Source organism: Rhineura floridana, chromosome 5 (assembly GCF_030035675.1).
Source record: "Rhineura floridana isolate rRhiFlo1 chromosome 5, rRhiFlo1.hap2, whole genome shotgun sequence".
Taxonomy (NCBI): domain Eukaryota; kingdom Metazoa; phylum Chordata; class Lepidosauria; order Squamata; family Rhineuridae; genus Rhineura; species Rhineura floridana.
In genome coordinates this window covers 91,514,580-91,539,387 of record NC_084484.1, presented here as the reverse complement: position 1 = coordinate 91,539,387, position 24,808 = coordinate 91,514,580, and the positions used below count along the sequence as shown (strand labels likewise).

The 24,808-nt window shown below is 44.2% G+C and overlaps 1 protein-coding gene across 9 annotated transcripts in view; it reads left to right on the top strand.

Annotated features, from left to right (window-relative positions):
• CASK (calcium/calmodulin dependent serine protein kinase) overlaps positions 1 to 24,808 on the top strand; it is a 315,472-nt gene that overhangs the window by 151,997 nt on the left and 138,667 nt on the right. For 8 of the 9 annotated variants that reach the window (XM_061627480.1, XM_061627481.1, XM_061627484.1 and 5 more), the window contains exons 6-8: positions 3,539 to 3,641; positions 7,256 to 7,431; positions 19,342 to 19,464. In XM_061627480.1, coding sequence (XP_061483464.1) covers positions 3,539 to 3,641; positions 7,256 to 7,431; positions 19,342 to 19,464 — 402 coding nt within the window. Of the gene's footprint in view, positions 1 to 3,538; positions 3,642 to 7,255; positions 7,432 to 8,535; positions 8,592 to 19,341; positions 19,465 to 24,808 lie in introns of those variants that run through there. The other variant, XM_061627487.1, reaches the window with a different exon arrangement.

Below are 24,808 nucleotides of genomic sequence, written 5' to 3'. Positions count from 1 at the left end.
TGAGCAGGGGGTTGAACTCGATGGCCTTGCAGGTCCCTTCCAACTCTGCTATTCTATTTATCAATTTTATATACTGCCCTTTTGCCGATAAAGACCCAGGCGGCTTACATAAATAAAAATATAAACAAAGTACAGTACTATAGGGCCCCACTGATATGGCGGGTTACGTTCTGGACCCCCGCTGTAATGTGAAAACCACTGTAAAGCAGAACCCATTGAATAGAATGGTGCGCGATGCCTGAAAACAGCCGTAAAGCGGAACAAGCGCTGTATGAGTGGGACTTTAGTCTAATTGAGTCTAATTGAGACCGCTATATTAGCGAATTGCTGTAAAGCAAAGCGCTGTAAAGCGGGGCCCTACTGTATAATACAGATCAAATATGATAAAAACAATTTCAAAACTTGTAAGTTCTTCACCCCCCCATACATCTGGATTCATTTTTGCATATATGAAGCTGTTTTTAAGCAATTACATACATTTAATCAAATATGGGTTAATTTGCATTCTGAACAAATATAAACCATTGGTTTAACTCATACAGTGTGAACCGAAAAACTGAAGTACAAATAGCTTAAGAAAAACCTGTGAATTTGCGTAAATGAATCAGGTGATTGGAAGACACTCACTAAAGAAATATTTGCAGTGCTGTTTTGTCTCCTGCAGTGCACAGTCTCTATTAGACAAATGTATTCATTGTTTCCTTTAATAGACTCAATTTGGATATATGCATCTCAGCTTAAGACAAGATATATACATGAGCTTTCTGCTGGTGTGTCTGTCCTCATGCTGCTCCTCTTTCTGACATACAGTTAATTAACTATCATTTCCTGTTACATTCAAACTGTAAAATTTATCAGCATCATAAATACACCAAAATCTTAAACCATGGTTTGAAGTTGATTTATGATCTTGGTTTTAAAGTAATAGGAAACGTTACTTAATTAATCCAGGAACTCTTTAATTGCACCATGCAGATGACGCAGTCCCATACTGTTGAAAACAGAATAACATCTATTATAAAATAACCTGCGAACAAAATCATTTAAATGAAAATAGTACATACTTTATGTAATCTTATTTATTTATTACATTTTATAAATTGCTTCCCATAAAATCATGAAGTGATTTAACCATAGAAACAACAACAACAAAATCAAGTCTAATATAGATACGTACCAAGATAAAAATCTCCACTTATGGGAAAAGGAAGGTCTTCAATAGGGCCAGAAAGATAATAGGGACAGTAGTTTGTTGGATATGTAATAGGAGGGAGTTCAGAGGATAGGTGCCATCACACTAAAGGCCCAGTTCCTACATCATATGGAATGGACTTCCTGATGAGATGATATTTGCAAGAGTTCCATCCTGCAGCGCACAATATTTGGTTGGGTATAGAAGGGATGAGAAGATCTTTTAGATATTGTAGTCCTAAGCTGTAGGTGATACTGTATCAAGACCTTTCATTTAGCACAATAGCTAATAGGAAACTGGTGCAATTCTTACTCTGCTGCTGAAACTTGATGGTGACATTCTTCCCCAGTGAGCAGTAAAGCCATTGCCTTTTGTACTAGCTGTAGTTTTTGGTCCAGCCTTCAGGGCAGCCTCAAACAGAGCACATTGATGTAATTCAATCTGGAGGTGCATGGGTGATAGTGGTCAAACTATCCCAGTCCAGAAATGGCTATAGTTGATGCACTCTTTGTCATTAAGGTCACCTGAGCCTCTAATGACAGGGATGTTTTCAGGAGCATGCACATACACATCTGACTACAAATCAGCTCTTTCAGGGGGAGTACAACCCCATCCAAAGCAGACAATTGACCAATTATCCAAACTCAGAAGCTGCTCACCCACAGCACATCCATTTTGCTGGGATTCATATTCAGTTTCTTGGCCCTTACCCAGCCTGCCCCCAGACAATGGTCCAGGGCTTACCTTGTCTCTCCTGATTCAGATGTTACAGGGAGATAGAACTGGGCATCATTGGTAACACCTCTCCCCAGATCTCCTAGTGACTAGTCCGAATGGTTTTGTGTAGATGTTAAATGACATTGAGGACAATATGATATTGTTTTTCAAGTTATTTAGCAATTGTGCTTGCTATTTCCTTATGATGACTATGTACAGCATAGAGAATTTCAAAGTTGCAAACCTGTATGTCAAGGGACAGCACTTTTTATTTAGTTTGGTCTCTATTGAGCTGAAATTTTGAAGTATGTGGCTGGTTCTTGATTTCTAATTTATCATCTGTTCCAAAGAATTATGTGTGAACTTTTAAGTCCTACCTTCTTGCTGCAAACAGTATCCAAAAGGTGCCTATGACGGTTGGGGGAACTTTGGAGAGCTATTCCATTAGATAAGATTTGAAAGAGAACATTGGCAGACACACTGTGAATGTGCATATGCAAATGCTTTGTATACATGAGTCCTATCAGCTAACTCTAGAATTGTATTTGGATTTTTATGGATGTCAGACATGTATATATGCTTACTGAAGTGCTCCACTTACAGGAATTTGATTAAATTCCATTCTTTTTAACATTCAGCAGGCTTATAATTAATATTTTTGTTAATGTTAGGGTTAGTTGGGAGTGCACAGAGGGAGGGTTGAATGAACCAAAGTCATAAGAAAGTAACCAACATCTTGTTAACTGTCTTATGTATGCCAACAAGGAAGCAGTTGGATACTCTGTTTTAACAGAGTACTTTCTCCTGTCTTTGAAGGCAGGACTCCGGTTAGCATCAAGAAACACTTCCTAGGGAAGCATAGGTTAGGCTGAAGCTTTACAGGGGATCTTCCATATGTTCCTGGACATATTCTGCTTTGACTGAACTTGTGCAGCACAGAAAACTAAACCAAATGAATAGAAGAAAAATGAAATTAAGAAGTATAACAAACTCTGAAACCCTCATGAGGGATTAAAACAGGGACGGGGAAGCTTTTTGGCCCAGTGAGCCAAATTGTTATCAGTCACCACTCCCACAGGTCAACTTTGACAGGTGAGTGAGATAAAGAAGAAGTGTGGCCTACTCAAAGATTACTCCTATCTTTCCAAATTGATGGCATCACAGCATAAGCCAGTATGGACAATTCAGCTGATGTCAATTGCATTAATGTCAATTGCAGTCTTCCTAAGGCTAATACCATTACAGCTACATGTGTATTTTCTCCAAATACAGTAGGGCCCCACTCATACGGCAGGTTACAATCCAGACCCCCGCCAAAAAGCGAAACTCCATCAATAAAATGGCACCCGACGCCTGCAAAACGCCGTAAAAGTGGAACAAATGCCATATGAGTGGGGCCTTACTCTAATTGAAAACCGCCGTATTAGCGGAACGCCGAAAAGCGGAGCCCTACTGTTGTGAAAGCACAGATAATTCTTTGTTGAAGACCTGCACCAGGGGTCTTATCATTTCTGCGGTGCCTGTGACTGTTGTAAAGACACATGCATCTTTTCTAGTGTCATAATATTTTGTTTATGACAGCATTGTGGTTTTTTTAATTAAATGTCAGAGGGAATTTTGTCTTTTCAGCCACACTGTGTGCTACTTGCCTCAAAGGAAAATTCGGCACCTGTAAAACTCGGTGGTTTTGGCGTTGCTATTCAATTAGGGGAATCAGGACTTGTTGCCGGAGGTAAGAAATGACTGTGTTTCAAACATTGGGCAGATTTCATAAGCTGATGTTCAGGTTAAATATTTTTCTTGGATTAGGTGAAACCTGTTTAGAATAAATTTAGGATGAGCTAAGAAAGCAATTTAGCTAGAGAAAACCCAAGAACAATCTAGTTGTACCTTGACCATTTTGCAAATGGCCACTAAAATGTTGTCCATTTAATGTAAATGCCATTGCAAAGTAGTGTTAAGTATGGAATATAAGTAGGTCTATAGTCTGCAACAGTGTAAATAGTAAGCAGAAACTTAAACTATGTATTAGAGTGTGCTGTAGTATACAATATGAGATATGCATTATAATAATTAGTATATTTAAATATAAAAGCAAGTTTGTTGAGTTGAATTTTTTGCCACATTCTAGCAGTATCATGTTCTGGCATGACTAAGAAATTGCTTGTGGAACTGGATTCTGGAGAGGAGAGGATAAAGGCAATTTTTTGTAGATGGATTCCTGTTAACCCATGAAATGGTTTGTTTTGGACGATATGCTACATATATAGTCTGCCCACGGTTATCCACGCTCCTGTTTGGATTAGTGCAAAGTGTTATACATGCGGTTGCCTTTGAATACTGTTGGAAACTTCAGTTGGTACAGAATGCAGCAACCAGAATTTTGACTGGCACTTCTTATTCAGATCACATCTTGCTGGTTCTGGGAGAACTTCCCTGGTAGCATTTTTGCTTCTGAGCCCGATTGGAAGTGATGGTGTTTACCTTTAAAACCCTAAATGGCTTTGCATTGAGATGATATTACCATATTAATCAGAGAAGAGGTATACTACAAAAAAAGAGAAATGGCTTTTCCAATGGTCATGTCCTACTTGTGGAATGACCCCCCCCCCCCCGGGAGGTTCATCTGGTGCCAACTTCACAATATTATAGGTCCCAGGCAAAACCTTTTTTATTCAACTGGGCATCATAAGCATCTTGATTAGGTTTTTATTGTTTTATTTTGTGGTTTTCCTTTTTATAAAATATTTAGATTTTTTTATATAAAATGGTATAGAAAATTATTAAATAAATATGTAGTTGATCATTTCTCCTGGGAAGGAGTGAAGAGAGCTTAATTCTGTGCCACTGAAATTTAAGTTTGTACATTTCCATCCTGCCCCGACATCTTAAAGACACTCATCTTCTATGTCCCCTCTCTTAACCCACTTCCTTTTATGTCAAGACCTCTTCTTACTCTACATGAGCAACTGCAGGGATAGCTTTTAAGGCTGGTAAACCTTTTACAGGCCACAGAAGCTGGCACCACCTTTTTTTCAGCTAGAAGCAGCTCAGAGCACTTCACCAGACCCAGTGCAGGCAGGAAAGGATAAGCATGCCGTGAAAGGAGACAGCTTTAATACCTGCAGCTTTACTCAAGTGGCCTTAGGAAGAGAAAAGCAGCCATTGCCTCCTACTCTCTCTACCCCTGAAGCTAGTTCCTGGGGAGGGGCAAAGAGTCTCTGAGATCATCTCACTGACCTAACTTGGGAAGGGAGGCAAGTTTTACCTCCCCTCTCCCAAAAATAGCTCCTGAAGTTGTAGAAGGGCAATACAGTAGGGCCCTGCTTTACGGCACTTCGCTTTACAGCGCTTTGCTAATGCAGCGGTCTCAATGAGACGCAATTAGACTAAAGCCCCACTCATACGTCACTTGTTCCGCTTTTATGGCGGTTTTCGGGTGTTGTGCGCCATTCTATTCAATGCGTTCCGCTTTTCTGCTTTTTTCCCTTTTCAGTGGGGGTCCAGAACATAACCCGCCATATGAGTGGGGCCCTACTGTACCTTTCTGAAGCTTCACTTAGGGTTTTGCCAATCCAGACACATTGTCTACTTCAAAATCAAGCCAGACGTTGTTCCAGGGCTTGCAAGGCCACTCCTGATTCTGATGTTACACAGAAATAGAGCTGGATATCATCAGCATACTGCTGACACCTCACCCCAAATCTCCTGATGACCTCTCCCAAGGGCTTCATATAGATGTTAAATGGCATTGGTAACAAGATGGTATCATTCTCTGAAAATGACCCTGGAGGTAGGATCGAAACTGTAAAACAGTGCCTCCAATACCCATCTAGAGCGTGACAAAGATTTTAATTTGGGAAACAGCCATTTTAGAGAAATATACAATATGAGGGAAAATAGGAATGACTTGTTAAAAAGCCTATCAAATTTTGTGGGTGGGAGAGGGGACGGGAGAATGACTCCTAGTCTCACTTCCATACTTTCTGTGCTTTTATCCATTGCTGAAGCCATCATCTCAAATCAAAAGCAGTAGGGCTGTGATTACATTTCCTGCATTGAGCAGGGGTTGGACTCAATGGCCTTATAGGCCCCTTCCAACTTTATGATTCTATGAAATCTGACTCTACCCCATTCTCTGAGGAGAAGTAATGCTTCTCACCCAGACCTGTATTCCCTCAAGCCCAGTTCCTGTTTCGTTTTGGAGCAGAGCATTCAAAGCCTACTGCCCCATCCTGTCCAAATCTAGAGTTGTCCGAGGAGGAGGACATTACTCCATGCCCCACCACAAGATCCCTGTCAATAGTGGCTGGAACACCCACTGTTTGGTGTTGAGAAGACTTCATCAAAGGAATAAATGAGAGGCATTCACATATGGAAAAAGTACAGGCATGAACTTGACAAAACTATGTGATTGGAGGCTAGTTTCTCCCTACTTCTGGTGATCCCAGTTTGGAAGCAAGTTTTGTACCTTCTCAAATGAATCTCATATTGCTTCCCATTAACTGTCTTCTGTATAACTCAGTGGTGGTCATCGAGAACCATTCCTAGCCCTTATCTACATACCTCTGTTCAATTCCTTGATCATATTAATCAGGATCATTCAGACCATAGTATTCCCGATTTCTATGTATGGATGTGAAAGTTGGAGAGTGAAAAAAGCAGGTAAGAGAAAAATCAACTCATTTGAAATGTGGTGTTGGAGGAGAGCTTTGTGCATACCATGGACTGCGAAAAAGACAAATAATTGGGTGTTAGAACAAATTAAACCAGAACTATCACTAGAAGCTAAAATGATGAAACTGAGGTTATCATACTTTGAACACATCATGAGAAGACATGATTCACTAGAAAAGACAATAATGCTGGGGGAAAAAGAAGGGAGTAGAAAAAGAGGAAAACCAAACAAGAGATGGACTGATTCCATAAAGGAAGCCACAGACCTGAACTTACAAGATCTGAACAGGGTGGTTCATGACAGATGCTCTTGGAGGTCGCTGATTCATTGGGTCACCATAAGTCGTAACTGACTTGAAGGCACATAACAACAACAATTAAGTGTGCAAAATGTCAGGCTTATGAGATCAAGTATTGGGCACTGGCCAAAATAAAGTGTCTGATTTCGTTTTACAACATATACTGTATCATTGATAAGCCACACATTAACTTGATAAAGATTCTGTGTGAAAGCTCAGTTACCAAAATATAAACAACATACTATCATTTTTGTGTGGGTCAGTACACAGTTAATTTCAATTTAATTTGTATCTCTGTGTGGTATTTCTCTATGTTTAGTTGTGGTGTTCCTTCCTTGAAAACTGAAGCCATGCTTATATTTTCCTTCAGGACGGGTAGGAACACCTCATTTTATGGCCCCAGAAGTAGTAAAAAGAGAGCCTTATGGAAAGCCTGTAGATGTGTGGGGCTGTGGAGTGATTCTTTTTATTCTGCTCAGTGGTTGTTTGCCTTTTTATGGAACAAAGGAAAGATTATTTGAAGGCATTATCAAAGGAAAATATAAGGTAAGTGGTATCTATTGCTTTTCTCAAGAAAGAAAGCTGCTTAATTTTTGTAAAATCTATTTTGATGGGGAAATTTCACTTGGAAGACATCCTTGTGCATAAATGTAGTGAAGAAACTCATCAGATTTTCTGGGTCACACTTGCTTCACAGTTGCCAGCTTTGGGGATGCAAACGTTTGTACAGGTTTTACTGTGAAACCTACCTGAATTTTAGTGGGCCATAATAGGCTGAGCAGAGCAACGTTTCCCAGAGTTAAGACACAGCAAGGGAGATCATGTGGGCCATTTCACACACTACACAAAAGCAAAACTACATCTGAGTCTGTGCTTAAGAGGGAGCGTCAGCCAGTTACAGTTCCCTGACAACTGAACCTTTTTATTGTATATGAATGATAACCAATGGTCATCATTCTCAGAGGAGACCCACTGACAAGTGGATCTACTCTGATTAGAACTTAGTTGGATATCATCCAATGTGTTTTGTCATAAAGATGTTAAGCCAGACATCCAGCATTCTGTTTGCAATAGTGGCCAACTACATGTTTCTGAGATGCTTAGGCTTAGGACGTGAAGACAGCAGCCACCCTTACTTGTTCTCCACATCTGGGATTCAGAGTGTAATGAACTGAGACTATGTTAACCATGATTAGTTATTTGTAAGATGTCTTGGATTAATGCTCATTGATAGGTCAGGAATGATCCTTGCTCTCTTACACAGCTCCAATGAGTAGAGGAGGGTTGGGGGGATCAGTGTGCCTGCAAAGTTCATTCTTAACAGGGACAAGCCCCAGGTTGTCTCTTGAGCTTAGGAAAGGGGATAGGAACCTGTTACCTCCAGTTGTGCTCTGAGCACTTTGGAAGTGCAGCACAGCTACAGTGAGAGTTCCACTCTCCCTGGTTCCAGGAAGATGGCTGGGAATTGTCGTGGGTACTCACCATGAAAGGGCTTGCCACGCTCTCCCTGTGAAAAGCATAGCAAGTGAATATGTAGACCCGTGGCCTCTATCATCTCCATCCTTAGCCTTTTTGTTGTTGCATTTGCACGTCACATTTCAAACACCTAAAAAATGTGATTTTTTTTTCTGATCCTGTGGCTAAGCGATGAAGTCTTCCATAGGGCTTTCCTGCCCATGGCATCAGAAGCCTCTTTTATTATTCAGGTGAATATGCTATAATTTTAAACAAACCCCAAATGAATCCTCTTAAAATTTCTGTTTAAAAAAAGGCATTGCAAGCATTGAGCCTTCTTACCTTCCTATTTATTCATTTGTTTGTATTTTTGAAGTTATAATCATATATCATTTGGAAACAAAACCAACTCTTTTTATATGGAGTTGGTTGCATTAACTACAACTGCATAAATTAAAGCATTTCAGAAACATTATTTGGGGTAAGTTGTTGTGGAGAAGCCAGAGTTTCTTTATTATTATTCAGTTCTTCTTTTGTAGGAAACATGGAGCAGCTAGAAACCACTTAAGTTAGCATGTCACAATAATTTAACAAAAAAGTCTAGTTTCAAGTTTGCTGTTTTCTTCACAGCTGACATTTAATGAGAACTCCCAGTACCTGTTTTCAGAGTCAAATACTAGAGTCTAATTTGTGGTTCACCAGCTAGACAGTCTGCTTCTTTTAAAAAACAGCAACAAAAATACCTGTTTTCTGTAGCCTTTACCAACCTTGGAGTCCCCAGATATTGTTGGACTATAACTCCCATCAGCCCCAGCCAGCATGGCCAATGGTCAGGAATGATGGGAATTTTGGTTCAGCGACATCTGGGGACCCAAAGATTGGGAAAGGCTGCTTAAACCATTTTTGATATAATAAATGTTGTGAAAAGTGGTTGGGATTTTTCTGTCTACGACTTGCTGAAATTTTCTTTACTATACTTTGGATGGAGTTGAACCATCTTTAATTAATTCTCCTGACTTTGCAGGAATATTGAGTATGCATGTTATATTTCACTGGCGGAAATCAGCAGATGTAGCATTGTGCTCAGGAAGCCAATCTGTTGAGTAATAAGGTGCCATTTTTAAGACTCTGGTCAGTGCTCCAGTCAAAGATGTTGCAATAATTTCCTTTTCTTTTTAAAGCTGTACATATCATTGTCTAGTTGATGTACAACCAAATTACTGTTTACCAATTTGTTTAGTCACTTTTTGGTCCTTAGAGAATTTTTTTTTAATTATATCCTAATAGACAAGCAACATTACACATATTTTTGAGTTATGTAGTTAAGCAAACCAAGGAAGCCTTTTAATTTTTATATTGGATTTTTAGAACTAGGTTTTTTATAAAACTATTTGCATTCTGAAATGTTCATGATTTAAAAAAAACATGAAGCATGGTTCTCCAGTCATGTTGGGGAAAACATCTCTGTAATGTAGATAGAATATATGTGCTAAGTTGTGTTTTTGACAAATAGCCACTCTAGTTACATAATGCCACCAGGAGGCATTGGAATAATCATAGGAAAGTTCCTCACTTCCATCTTTCTTGTCCCCACTTGCTAATTGCCAGCACATGATAATTTTTTTGGGTGCTCTGAGATGTACATCCCTTGCACATACCAGCAGTACCACTAGGTTTATCATGAGGACTATGTGTACTCTTCACAAATGCCCACAAAAATCAGAAATTAGCGCTAAAGTAACAGATTCTTGTGGAGGAGAGCTGAATTATGTGAACTGCTGATGTATCTAATTTAGGGACTAACTAAATGTTACATACAAGTACATAAACTTGCATGTAGTATTTTCCACAGGTAGCCTGCCATCAACTTGGGCTTTACTGCCATTTAGTGTCCGAAGGCAAGAATGCACTCGAGTTAAAAGCTGGGCCTCGGGCCCCTCCCACCCCATTCCATTCTTGCCTTCTGTCATGGCCCCGTCAGAGGACTCATCAGGCGAGGATGACTCGGGAGTAACAGCAGCAGACCCAGAAGCAGCAGACCCAGAAGGAGAAATGGAGGAAACTCCTGAGAACCCAGCTCCTTCTCAGCTGCAGAGCACCCCAGACACAGCTGAAGCCCTTCAGCCAGATGCAGGCAGTGAACAGGATACTCCCCCCTCACCTGCAGAACATAGACAACAGAAGGTCAGGCAGAAGAAGGGCAGGCCTGGCCACTTAAGGCCAAAACACTGATGGCTCACACCTGCTGACAAACCTGCTCCTTAAAAGTCAAACCTTGGCTTCAGCTTGTTGCTGACTACAACGTCAGGCGTGACCACTGTGTGCCTTCCTATTCCCTGAACCTTGACTTGGACTGATCTCTCGGCAAACTAGACCCGGACCTTCACTGACGTCTGTTCTGGATTTCTGGCTTGACACATAAGCTTTGAATGGCCTCTGCCCTTATCTTGCTTCCTCCTTGCTAGCCTGGCAGATTTATAACCAAGCTGCCAGCTGAGGACTTATGGCCTGGCAATTACCAAGGAATCTCCAGCCCTGCCTGCACCCCCACCGACACTGCTGTCTCAGTGAAAAGCTGACACCTTCGTCCGAAGAACTTGGATTCCTGACTAGCGTAGCTAAGTTTCTCTTTGTTCTGATTTTTGCTGTTTCCTTTGTATTCCCCCCCTCCCCTTTTTTGGTTAGGAGTGTGTGGGAATTTTGGGTCTGTTTTTTCCCTTTTGGGAATTTTTTCGCTCATTTTTCTTTCTTTTTTCTTTTTTCTTTGACCCTTTCAGTTTGTGTTGGCAGCGCGGCTGCTTCCCCTTTTATTTTTGCCTCCCTTTTGTTTGGGGGCGCACGGCTGCGGCCTCCTTTAGCAGTGGCGGCTGCTCCCTTCTTGTTCGGGGGATCCTTGGCTGCGGTTCCCCCCCCTCCCGGGGCCGTTTTCATTTCAAGTAGGGTAGCTCGCGGCCGCGGCTCCCTCCTCGGCCGTCCTCCCATGCCGGCTCCTGGGCAGCATTTTTTTGCCCTCTTCAAGACTTTGCAGTCCCCTTTTTTCCTTGGCTGGGCTGCTTCTTCTGGCCTCCGTCTTCTGGAAGCGACGTTTTTTGTTTCTCCACGCTACCGTGGCTCCTCCGGCGGCTCCTCCGGCGGCTCGTAGCCATGTGAGGGCTTCTTGCTTGGCCCTAGCCGGCAGCGTTTCTTTCTGGTGGCCGTTAACCCTTGCAGGGGCCTTTTTTAGGAGGTCTGGTTTCCAGTACTCCTTTTATTTCTTAGTCTTGTTTTTTGGCTCTTGTTTTTTGGCTTTTGTTTTTTCCTATTTGTTTTTTATTATCCAGCTATTTTTCAGTGCCTTTTCCAAGGGTTGCAATACCTATCTGCAGCGGAGTGCTGCACATTTTGAGCAAGCTGTGTTTTTTGAGATACCACGCCTTCCCCATTGTGCTTGTGTATCTACTTCTGTGCACTCAATTTTGTTATACGCAATTTTTTCTACCGATAATCTAGTCTCTCTGTACACATTGGCGGTACCGCACCTTCCCCATTGTGTGCGTGTATTTAGCCTTGGGCCACACTGCATTTTTTCAAAAGGCATTTTTTTCCTGGCAGTGTATTGTAGCGGTCTCGCAACTTCCCCATTGTGTGTGTGTACTTAGCCAGTGGCCAATATTGCAGCTTGACTTACTTTCTTGGCTCCCTGACTGATCAGGGCGATATTAGTGCCTCTCTTGTGGTGAGTTCCCAATCCCTCCTTTTTTGCAGTGCCATAGCAAACAAGCCTTTTTTCTCTTGGCACCTGGCACCTTAGTGCACAGCCTACTTCTCATCACCTCTCAGCATATGAGTGTTACCGCACCTTCCCCATTGTGTGCGTGTATCTAGACTCCACCATGGCAGACCAGCAGCCGCAGGAGGCACATTCCGCAGGGCCAAGCCACCAGCGCATCGCTTTACCTCAGTACAAGCCTTCCAAGTATAAGCACTCTAAGGCCTTGGCCAAGACTAAACATTTATCTCACCATGGCGCTCCTAAGAGGGCCCATTACGTTTCTGCTCCGTCCTTAGAGAAACCTGCACAAGAAACAATACCCACTCTTTTTCAATCCCCCTCTTGGTCGTCAGAGGACGAATTTGAAGGCTTCCCCATAAGAACATAAGAACATAAGAAGAGCCTGCTGGATCAGGCCAGTGGCCCATCTAGTCCAGCATCCCGTTCTCACAGTGGCCAACCAAGTGCCTGGGGGAAGCCCGCAAGCAGGACCTGAGTGCAAGAACACTCTCCCCTCCTGAGGCTTCCAGCAACTGGTTTTCAGAAGCATGCTGCCTCTGACTAGGGTGGCAGAGCACAGCCATCACAGCTAGTAGCCATTGATAGCCCAGTCCTCCATGAATTTGTCTAATCTTCTTTTAAAGCCATCCAAGCTGGTGGCCATTACTGCATCTTATGGGAGCAAATTCCATAGTTTAACTATGCGCTGAGTAAAGAAGTACTTCCTTTTGTCTGTCCTGAATCTTCCAACATTCAGCTTCTTTGAATGTCCACGAGTTCTAGTATTATGAGAGAGGGAGAAGAACTTTTCTCTATCCACTTTCTCAATGCCATGCATAATTTTATACACTTCTATCATGTCTCCTCTGACCCGCCTTTTCTCTAAACTAAAAAGCCCCAAATGCTGCAATCTTTCCTCGTAAGGGAGTCGCTCCATCCCCTTGATCATTCTGGTTGCCCTCTTCTGAACCTTTTCCAACCCTATAATATCCTTTTTGAGATGAGGCGACCAGAACTGTACACAGTATTCCAAATGCGGCCGCACCATAGATTTATACAACGGCATTATGATATTGGCTGTTTTATTTTCAATACCTTTCCTAATTATCGCTAGCATGGAATTTGCCTTTTTCACAGCTGCCGCACACTGGGTCGACATTTTCATCGTGCTGTCCACTACAACCCCGAGGTCTCTCTCCTGGTCGGTCACCGCCAGTTCAGACCCCATGAGCGTATATGTGAAATTCAGATTTTTTGCTCCAATATGCATAATTTTACACTTATTTATATTGAATTGCATTTGCCATTTTTCCGCCCATTCACTCAGTTTGGAGAGGTCTTTTTGGAGCTCTTTGCAATCCCTTTTTGTTTTAACAACCCTGAACAATTTAGTGTCATCAGCAAACTTGGCCACTTCACTGCTCACTCCTAATTCTAGGTCATTAATGAACAAGTTGAAAAGTACAGGTCCCAATACCGATCCTTGAGGGGCTCCACTTTCTACAGCCCTCCATTGGGAGAACTGTCCGTTTATTCCTACTCTCTGCTTTCTGCTTCTTAACCAATTCCTTATCCACAAGAGGACCTCTCCTCTTATTCCATGACTGCTAAGCTTCCTTAGAAGCCTTTGGTGAGGTACCTTGTCAAATGCTTTTTGAAAGTCTAAGTACACTATGTCCACTGGATCACCTCTATCTATATGCTTGTTGACACAGTCAAACTCCACGTTCCGATGTTCCTCTGATTCCTCCGACTCCTCCTGTGCAGCCTCTTTTGCCTACACAAGAGCATCCTGTGCCCTCTGCTCCTCCTCAGGGCTCCAGTTGTCTCCGGAATTCCTTTTACAGCTGCGAGAGGTACTAGGGTGTCTCTCCCAAGCTCAACTTCTGCCTCAAGCACAGCTGTCGCCCCAGCCTGGAGTTTCACGGCACTCCAGCTCTGTAAGACAACCGCCTTGTTATGAGGATATCCCTCCCTCCTCACCTAATCCATTTGATGTTTCTAGAGGCAGACTTGGTGGTGAGCCCTCGGAGATGCAAGATTACTTACCTTTCCTGCAGGCTGATCCTGATGAGTGGAGTGGAGAATCCGATCTAGATGAGGACTTCTCTTATCACCTCTTCGACTCGGCTGATTACCTCCCACTCTCCCACTCTCAATGGATACCCTGGGCATTCAACCTGCTCAAACACAACCTATCGCCCCCCCCCCGTCAAGGGCACTAGAGTTATAAAGTCCCCAAGATCAACGGATCATTTTATCCCTGTGCCAGATCCCATTAACAAGCTAGCCAGGGAAGAATGGGCCTGCCCCTTGCGCCCACGTCGCTTCTCACCATTGGCCAACAAACTGTACCCATTGGCCCCGGAATGTATGTCCTTCCTGAATGTCCCTGGGGTGGACCAGCCTATCTTCGATCTTGTGTCTCGATCTCTCCTCCCTAAAGAGGGAGAATCTCAGCTTAAAGACCCCTCTGAGAGGCGGCTTGACTTCATACTACGTAAAAACCACGAGACATCTGCCCACTCCATCCGGGCCTCCGCTGCCGCCTCCATCTTCTCACGCGCCTCCATGATGTGGCTCGATGACCTGTTGGACGATCCCAATCCTGATCCAGCCAAGTTATGTAAAAGCCTACTCAAATTGCATAAAGCTGCTGTCTTCGTGGCTGATGCCACTTTGGATGCTACCCACCAAGGAGCACGAGCCCTTGCTGCTGAGATAGTCACTCGACGAACCCTATGGCTCTGACATTGGGATGCCGACACTGCTGCCAGAACTAACCTGTCCATGGCCCCATACTCGGGCTCTATGCTCTTTGGTGACGATGCTCTTAAAGCGGTCTTGGTTGACCCCAAGGACAATCGTAAACCTACCTTGGCCACAGTCAAAAGGGATGACTGCAGACCCTTTCGGCAATTTACTCCTTACCGCTCCTTCCAGCCCTTTCAGGGGGGGGCGGCCTGGCAGGCAGGGACGAGACACCAGGTCCACAGACTTTCGCTCCTCCAGGGCACCCTGGCCTAGACAACGCTTCCAGGGCAGACCCCAATATCAAAACAGGCAAGCCTCCTCCTCTTCCTATGGGAGAGGAGCCCGTCAGCGTAGGCAGTTCTGATGCCATCCCCATAGGAGGCAGACTGGCCTCTTATGCCAGCTCCTGGCTCACGCTGACACACATCGCCTGGGTCAGGGCCATCTTCACCCAGCGGTACAACATAGAATTTTGGCGGACCCCCCCCAGACAGATTTTGCCTCTCCCCCATCTCCAAGTCACGCAGGACGGTTATGCAGGATGCCCTACATCATCTGCTAGACATAGCCGCTATAGAGGCAGTTCCTCCATCCGAAAGGCTGCAAGGCGTCTACTCCGTCCTCTTCGCGGTTCCCAAGCGAGATTCTTCATGGAGGGTGGTCTTAGACCTCAAGTTTGTCAACCGCTTTGTCAAGTACCGCCGCTTCAAGATTTAGTCACTGGCCTCAATTGTGGAAGCTCTGCAACAAGGGGATTTCCTAGCATCCGTCGACTTGAAGGATGCCTACTTACACATCCCAATCTGCCCGGCTCACAGACGTTTCCTCAGATTTTCCCTCGGCCATCACCACTTCCAGTACCACGCCATGCCATTCGGCCTTACATCGGCTCCTCGAGTCTTTACCAAAGTGATGGCCACCATGGTGGCCTTTCTCCGCCTACAGGGTGTGCATATTTACCCCTACCTGGACGACCTTCTCCTCCGAGTGTGCTCCCGGGACCTAGCTGACAGACAGCTCCAGTTCACTCTAGATGCCCTAACTTCGCACGGCTGGCTAGTCAACGTGGAAAAGAGTCATCTTCAGCCAACCCAGTGCCTCCTACACCTGGGAGCCATACTGGACACGTCCCTAGCCATGATCTTCCTGTCGCCAGACCGTATCGCCTCCATCACAGCCATGGCAACCTTTCTGACTCATCGTTCAAGGGCAGACGTCATGCTTCTGGCCCAGATGCTAGGAATGCTGGTCTCCACCATTCATATTGTCCCGTGGGCTCGACATCACACGAGAACTTTACAGTGGGCCCTCCTATCCTTCCAGGGGATCATTGCCAATCCAATCACCACGTGATTCCGCTGGCACCCTCTCTGAGGGGATCTTTCCGCTGGTGGACAGTGACGGCACATCTCAGCAAGGGTACGCCCTTCAGGGAGCCTGTCAGGGTTATCATCACTACAGATGCCAGCCTATCAGGCTGGGGAGCACACTGCAACGCCAGCTTTGTCCAGAGAGTGTGGTCCCCAGCAGACCTAACTCACAACATAAACTGGTTGGAGCTCAGGGCTGTTCATCTTGCCCTTCGACATTTCCAGCCACTGTTCTCCCTGCAGCACGTGCTGATCCGAATGGACAACGTTTGCGTGAAATCTCATCTCAACAGGCAGGGGGGGACCAGGTCCAGAGCTCTTCAGGCAGAGGCAGCCCAAATCTTCGGCTGGGCCGAAAAACACCTACTATCTATACGGGCGGAACACCTCAGCGGGCTGCTGAACGTCACTGCCGATTGGCTCAGCAGGCAGCATGTACGCCCGGGAGAGTGGAAGCTCCATCCAGCAGTGTTCAACCTGCTCCAACTCAGATTCGGCGCCCTCTCGGTGGACCTCTTCCTGTCGAGCCACAACTGCCAGCTGCCTCGCTTCTTCTCGAGGTACCTGGAGCCAACGGCGGAAGCAGTGGATGCGTTGACAGCACCTTGGCCAGATGGCCTCCTGTACGCCTTCCCTCCAATCTCCTTACTGGGCAAGACACTGATGTAGCTCTGGCACAAGGGGGCTCGGCTTCTCCTGATAGCCCTGTACTGGCCTCGCCAACCTTGGTTCTCGGATCTTCTCTCACTGTCAGTCGCGGATCCCTGGATCCTCCCTGTCAGGCCAGATCTTCTAGTGCAGGGACCAATTTGGCATCCGGATCCAGCCTGGCTGAGTTTGACGGCCTGGCTTTTGAATGGCAGCACCTGACCGCCGGGGGACTTTCCCAGGGAGTGGTGGATACTATTCTAGCATCAAGACGACCGGCGACAAATCGCATTTATCGGAGTATGTGGCGCGCATTTTCCAAATGGTGCTCCTCTAAGGGCTTTCCAGCTTCTCAAGCCACTGTTCAGCACGTTCTCCAGTTCTTATACAGAGGACTGTCTAAGGGACTGCGGCCGAACACCCTGCGTTGCCATGCTTCCACCATCTCTTCCATACTGTCCGTCTCCTTATCGACCGCCCCTTTGGGCGCTCATCCACTCATCAAACACTTTTTAAGAGGAGCCGCCCGCCTCTCACCAGCTGTGCGCCACTACTTTCCTTCCTGAAGCCTCTCGCAGGCCCTACAGCGTCCTCCGTTTGAACCGCTTGCCTCAGCGCCGCTCAGACTGTTAACTTTCAAGGTCCTGTTCCTTGTTGCCATTACTTCAGCGAGACGGATCTCAGAACTACACGCCCTGTCCTCTCCCCGTCATCTCTGCATTTTTCATAAGGATTCTGTGGTCTTGCGACCGGATCCTTCCTTCTGCCCCAAGGTCAACTCTTTATTTCACTGTAGCCAGGACATTGTGCTTCTGTCATTCTGCCCAAAGCCGGTGCATCCCCTGGAAAAGGCCTGGCATTCGCTGGATGTTCGGAGAGCCCTCAAACTGTATCTACCTCGCACCCAAGACATTAGGCAGACAGATTCCTTATTCGTATCCTTTCACCCTAGGACCTTGGGGAAAAAGGTCTCCAAATCCACATTGTCCTGCTGGTTGCGGGCCTGCATTGCCCTGGCTTATCAGTCCCTTAACCTTCCAGTGCCGGCTAACATCACGTCTCACTCCACCAGATCAGCGGCCACTTCGGCTGCGTTTCTAACTAATGCACCCCTTGCAGATATATGTAGGGCTGCGGTTTGGTCTACTCCTAACTCTTTTGTGAAGCATTATAAGATCGACAGATATGCTTCTGCTGACGCCTCCTTCGGGAGACGTGTCCTCCAACATGTCTTTTCTGAATAGTAAGCTGTGTGTAGTCCCTCCCGATTAGGGGGCTGCTTTGGTACATCCCAAGTTGATGGCAGGCTACCTGTGGAAAATGGTCCATTGGACTCACCTGAAGGGTGATTTTCACAGGTACGCCTGCCATCACGTCCCTCCCTTGTGGGGGTCTCTGGTTGATTGGTTCCATCTTTATAGTCTATTTGTCGTAAGTTGTTGTGCCTTGCTCTGTTTTCCCTCTGTTAAAACCTCTATGCTTAGGTTGCAAGTTCTGTGTTTTCCATGTTGTCATGCTTTTTCTCCGTTTTCCTTGCTGTTTGGGCCTGTGGCCTCTGTTCTTTTCAGATATGCCACTTCGGACTCGTCCCAAATTAAATGGAGTGGGAGGGACCCGAGGCCCAGCTTTTAACTCGAGTGCATTCTTGCCTTTGGACACTAGATGGCAGTAAAACCCAAGTTGATGGCAGGCGTACCTGTGAAAATCACCCTTCAGGTGAGTCCAATGGACCATTTCATGAAGCTCTGATTGCTCTTTTGTTTTATAGAAAAGCTTCTGGGAGGATGCTTAACTTTTTCCCTGCCAATCACTTCTGCATTTATTACTGCCGTTCATGAAATTCCAAATGCATGTAAACATACTGTTGTAGTTCTGGGGGTGGGGAGATTTGGAGGTGATTTGTTAAGTACCCCATATCCTGACACTTCTCCACTCTAAATCACAACCACCAGAACTCTTTTCATTATTTTTTAAATGCCCTTGTGAGGGTTTCTTTACATGCATTTGTACATAATGTTTAGTTAGCCCCTTGCTGTTGAAGTGAAAGTTTAGCAATTTAGCAAAAAGTAGATTAATTATTTATTTATTAGATTTGTTAGTTGCTTCCTACCCAAAGGTCTCCAAGCAACTTACAACATGGTTAAAAACAAAAATAAACACATCATACCATTAAAACAAAACAAAACAAAAACAATCCCAATGCAGCCATAGGAAGCTTTGGCAGCATAGTAAATGATCTTAGAGAATTCAGTTACATAGAGAATTCAATTAGCTTCTTCTTCGCTACAGCAAGGAATGGAATCGGTGGATTATGTGATGGACTGTTCCAGTTCCAACAACAGTAGTAGTTGTGGAATAATCTGCACAAGTCTTTAAACTTTGTTAAAACTTTGAGAATGCAAGTCTGTCTACACTCTGCTTCTGGAACTCTTGTTGTAAGACTTCTGCCCTGTGCATTAATTTATTATTTTAACCTAGATGAATCCCAGGCAATGGAGCCATATCTCTGAAAGTGCCAAAGATCTGGTACGACGTATGCTTATGCTGGACCCAGCTGAAAGAATAACTGTTTACGAGGCACTCAACCATCCTTGGCTGAAGGTAAGCAATTGAAACAGTGTAAAAGAACAAAAGTTCTTCACATCTGTTAACTTTCATAAACCTGTTCAAGACTGTTGCTGGATTGTATGTATTAATATCATGCTTTCAGATTCATTAATAAATTTATGAAATAATTTGCTGCTCTTACTTTGACACTCTGTTTTTTTATTTTATGTATATATTTTCCTACTTTCCTGGGCTCCTGATGGAAGGGCGGGATATAAATTAAATAAAAAAATAATACTCTTAATTATTTCTTTCATTTCTTGGGAGCTTTAATTGCTCCTTCCTATTTATTAGGCATGAGACATGAAGATTACTCCTTTTGACAGAATATCAGTCATGTTAACTGAAACTTCACATTTGTATTTACTGTTCATTTTGATTGCATTATCAAACTGGCAAAGGTTAGAAGCATATCTAGAAAAACTTTTAATTATTTATCCATCACATTTGATTTTGATTAATGGGGATCTCAATGCAAGATTAGGCCAGTCCTACCCTCTAGTGGGAGCATTAGTGGGGATTTCGCTTGATGATTACCCAGTTCTCCCTCAATTATCAAACAATAAAATTTTAAATCAAAATGGAAAATTTTTATTTCAATTACTGATTAGACATCAGCTAATCTGTTTTAACGGGACTTATTTAGACTCGTCCCATGGCAGCTACACTTTCACCTCAGCCAGAGGGGCAAGTGTGGTTGATTATTTTATAGGATCCCCTTCTTTACTCCCTTTGGTAGATGAACTAACAATCTTAAGCAGGGCAGATAGTGACCACTTTCCTCTCTGCTTATGTTTAAAGGTCCCCGGTACCAAATGCAGACCACAAACGTCCAATCCAACACTGGTAGGCCTTACTGGCCCTAGACGGCTCAAATGGTCTTTGGATATGGAAATCTCAGTCAATCAATTTCTCCATTCAGATATTCTTTCAGATCTTCATTTTCAGGCTTCCTTTTTCACTGAAGAAATCCTGATGACCTATGAAAGTATAGCCACGTTCATTAAACATACGGTGCCTACTTCCACCCCCACTAGACTGCATGGGGCCCTAAATTCATGGTTCGATGGGGAATGTCGCACAAATAAACGTGAGCTGACATCCCAAATTAAAATTATGCGTCAACACCCATCAGAAGAATCCATCCATCATGTTTTAACTTTGAAGAGAGCTTATAAACGCCTTTTAAAAGTGAAGAAACAAGCCTTTTTTACAAATAATTGGAGAGAACTACGTCATGCATTGAGGCATAAAAATGACCAGCAGTTTTGGAAAATGGTCCAGGGCAGTTTTTCACAAAGTGATCTGCTCCCTATTCCCCCGATCCTCCCAGACATGTGGGTGACCCACTTCACCGCCCTTTTCGGATCAGTATCACCCTCTCATCTCCGCCCACCTGACGTGAAGGCGGATTTGCCTGTCTGGCCCCCAGTCACCAGCATTGAGATAAGAGATCTGATCTCAGTGCTTCACTCAAACAAAGCACCCGGAGAGGACATGTTGCCACCTGAGCTTTTCCTAACAAATCCTGCTTGGTGGGCCCCCCTCTTGGCAAACCTTTTCACATACATCAATAACACTGGGAATTTCCCCAAAGCCCTGGAGTACTAGTATCATAGTACCTATTTTTAAAAAAGGGGACCCATCAGACCCCCAGAATTATAGACCTATCAGCCTGCTTGATGTTACTGCCAAATTATATGGGCGCTTTCTTTTGAACAAATTGCTTGATTGGGATACTAAAAATTCGATCATACATCAAGAACAGGCGGGGTTTAGAAAAGCCAGGAGTACGATAGACCAAGTTTATATCTTGCAACATTTAATTTCAAAAGCCCAAAAAGGGAAAAATGCATCACTTTACATTGCGTTTATAGACTTCGCCGCAGCTTTTGATTCAGTGAATAGGGAGCTACTGTGGCATAAATTGGAGCATTCCAATATAGATAAGAGATTAGCATGGCTAATTAGATCCTTACATTATTCAAATAGTTTGAGAGTACGCCTGGGCAGAAATGGAGCTTTATCTCATGAAATTCCGTCTTTGAAAGGGGTGAAGCAAGGTTGCATTCTGGCCCCTTTTTTATTTAATTATTTTATCAATGATATAATCCCTACGTTATCCTCAATTAAGTTTTCCCCCCCATCAATTGGCAATAAAAAAATTTCTGTGTTATTGTATGCAGATGACTTGGCCCTTTTTTCTTTAAATAAGATCGGCCTAAACAGAATGCTAGCATCCTTAGAGGAATATTGCCGGACTAATTACCTACAGATAAACCACTCAAAATCTAAAGTGATGATCTGTGGGAAGAATAGGCGATCTAAAAATCGCTGGACTCTAAATGGTGTCCCTTTAGAACAAGTTCATCTATTTAAATATCTAGGCATAACTCTGACTAACAACATTTCATGGAAACCCCAGGCGGAATACATTAAAGTAGCGAGTGCCAGAATAACAGGGCAACTAAAAAGGTTCTACTATTCCCGTGGGGGACAGTTAATAGCTCCGATGCTAAAAATCTTTGCTGCCAAAGCCCTTCCTAAACTGCTGTATGGGGCAGAAATTTGGGGCCATGCCCTCCGGCTAAATGTAGAACCTCTCCAAAATTTATTTTTGAAACAGATTCTGGGCCTCCCTCGAGGCGCCCCCTCGGCCCACGTGAGGGCAGAAACTGGCCTCCCCCCATTGTCAGCTAAAATAGACTCAGCGACATTAAGATCCTGGAAGAAAATTTCCCTTCTAGATGAATCTTCAATTGTCAAATCATGCTGGCAAGAACAATTACAACTCGGAGGTTGGGCCTGTACGGCATTAATGTTAATGGACTCTTATAACCTTTCTTCTAACAACCTCCTAACATTATCATCAAAGGATCTGAGTAATTGGATTTTCAATTTTCATGAAGTGCAAGATAGGCTTTTTATTGAGTCATCCTCCTTTTCAAAATGGGTTTCTCTCTTCAAACTAAACCATGATGTTGCACCTTATTTTGCTATTCTTACTAATCCGAAGCTACGTAGAGCCTATACCGAAATCAGATTTCAGACTATGAACACAGCCTTTCTGGAAGGCAGATATAAAGGGGTTCCAAGATCTGACCGTCTCTGCATTGGCGGAAACAAGAAGATCGAAGACCTGGCCCATTACATGCTAAACTGCCCCTTATATAATGACCCCAGACATAAATTTTTAACACCCTTTATAATTCCTAGAGCTGCCCTCCCCTCTGATATCCTAATAGCCGACTTACTTGCGGATAATTATAGCAAAACCATATTGGCAGTAGCAAATTTTGCACTCGCTGCAAAAAACATCAGAGCCTAATATTGCAAAAGCCATCACCACTGAATTTTTAATCTTATGTTTTATTTTAGATGTGTCGACATGCTATTGTATATATTTCGTTGTAGTACTAAAGGCCTTGCTATGGCCTATGGCTAAGAGCAAATAAAGTTGTTGTTGTTGTTGTTGACTTGTTTAATTACCTTATTTTCCTATTCTTTACTTGTGTTGTATGTTAATCCTATAGTGTTATGTCACAACAGGTATTTCAAGGATTGTCATATTTTTGCAGTTTTGTCAAACTAGTTATTTCCTTCAGTAGATAATGGAATTGAGTCCTGTGTGCTTGAATGCAACTCCTCCAGTTCAGTATGCATGTATTTATTAAATTTCTATCCCGCCCTTCCTCCAAGTATGGTGTGCCCTGCTCTGTAACACACACACACTGTCTAGGAAAGGACTGAGGACTTCTCTATTATATCCTAACACTTGCAAACTGAACAAGCTGGCGGAGGCAGTCTCAGCTGTGGTATTGGAGGAGTCCAGAACGATACTCCTGGGTGATATCGGTGTCCACGCTGAGGCTACCTCTAGCATTCCAGCTCGGATGTCATGGCCTCCATGACAACTATGGGACTGTCTCAAGTTGTCACCAGTCTGGCACATAGGGCAGGGCACACCCTCGACTTGGTTTTTGTTCCAGATGGAGGAAGGGGTGGTCTGGAGATGGTGGGGGTGAATGTCACCCCACTGTCATGGTCAGACCACTTCCTGATGAAGTTTAGACTTACAGCTCCAATTCCCCCTGCAGGGGTAGTGGACAGATTAAGATGGTCCATCTCTGGAGAACTAATGGAATCCATTGGATTCCTGAATGCCCTGGGGGAGCTCCCAGTAGATAGAGCAGGTGACTCTGTGGAAGCCCTTGTCACACTGTGGAACAATGAGACACATCAGGCTCTTAACACGGTTGCCCCTGAGCACCCTCTCCAGCATTGTGGAACCCAGTTTGCTCCTTGGTACACCAGTGAACTAAGGGCAGTGAAACAGGCTGGATGAAAGATGTGCTGTGAGGCTGATCAGGCATGAGTAAAACATCATAATCATGCCTACTGTGTGGTGATGAGGGTGGCGAAGAAGGCCCACTTGTCTGCTTCCATTGCATTCTCAAGTAGCTGTCCAGTGAAGCTTTTGCATATTGTCTGGGGTCTCTTGACATCAGCTTCAGGAAATGGAGTTTTAGACCTTGTGGAGGCCCACTGTGAATTGTTTGCAAGGCCTTTGAGGGTAAAGTTGATCATCTCCATAGCAATCTTGATGCCCCATTCACATCTGCTGTAGTCCCCACCAGTGAGGTAGCCAGTGCAATGTCTGCCACAACTTCTTGGGATCAGTTTCAGTTGATGTGGCTTGATGACGTGGACAAGGTGCTTGTGACGATGTGGCCAGCCATGTCTACTCTTGACCCTTGTCCTACTTGGATTATTAAAGCTTGCCGAGGGAGTATGACCAAGTGGATCCAGGGTGTGGTCAACGCATCTTTGCGAGAGGGAGTGGTCCCAGCTGCCCTCAAAGAGACGGTGATCCAACCACTGCTGAAAAAGCCCACCCTAGATCCATTGGTTTGTGACAACTACCACCCTGTCGCAAATACCCCCTTTTTAGGGAGGGTGATTGAGAGGGTTGTGGTGCAGCAATTGCAAGTACTCTTGGATGAAACAAATTATCTTGACCCATTCCAATCTGGATTCAGGCCTGGTTATGGACTGAATCGGCCTTGGTCGTCCTGTTGGATGATCTTTATTGGGAGAAGAATGAGGGGGTGTGACCCAGTTATTCTTACTTGCTCTTTTAGCGGCTTTTGATACCATTGTCCATGGTATTCTTCTGGGCCAACTTGGTGAGCTGGGTATTGGAGGCACTGTTTTACAGTGGTTCCGATCCTATCTCCAAGGTTATTTTCAGAGAATAGCATTGGGTGATTGTCTTTTGTCCCCCTGGCAGTGGTGCCTTGGGATGTCGCAGGGTACTAACTTGTCCCCCATGCTGTTT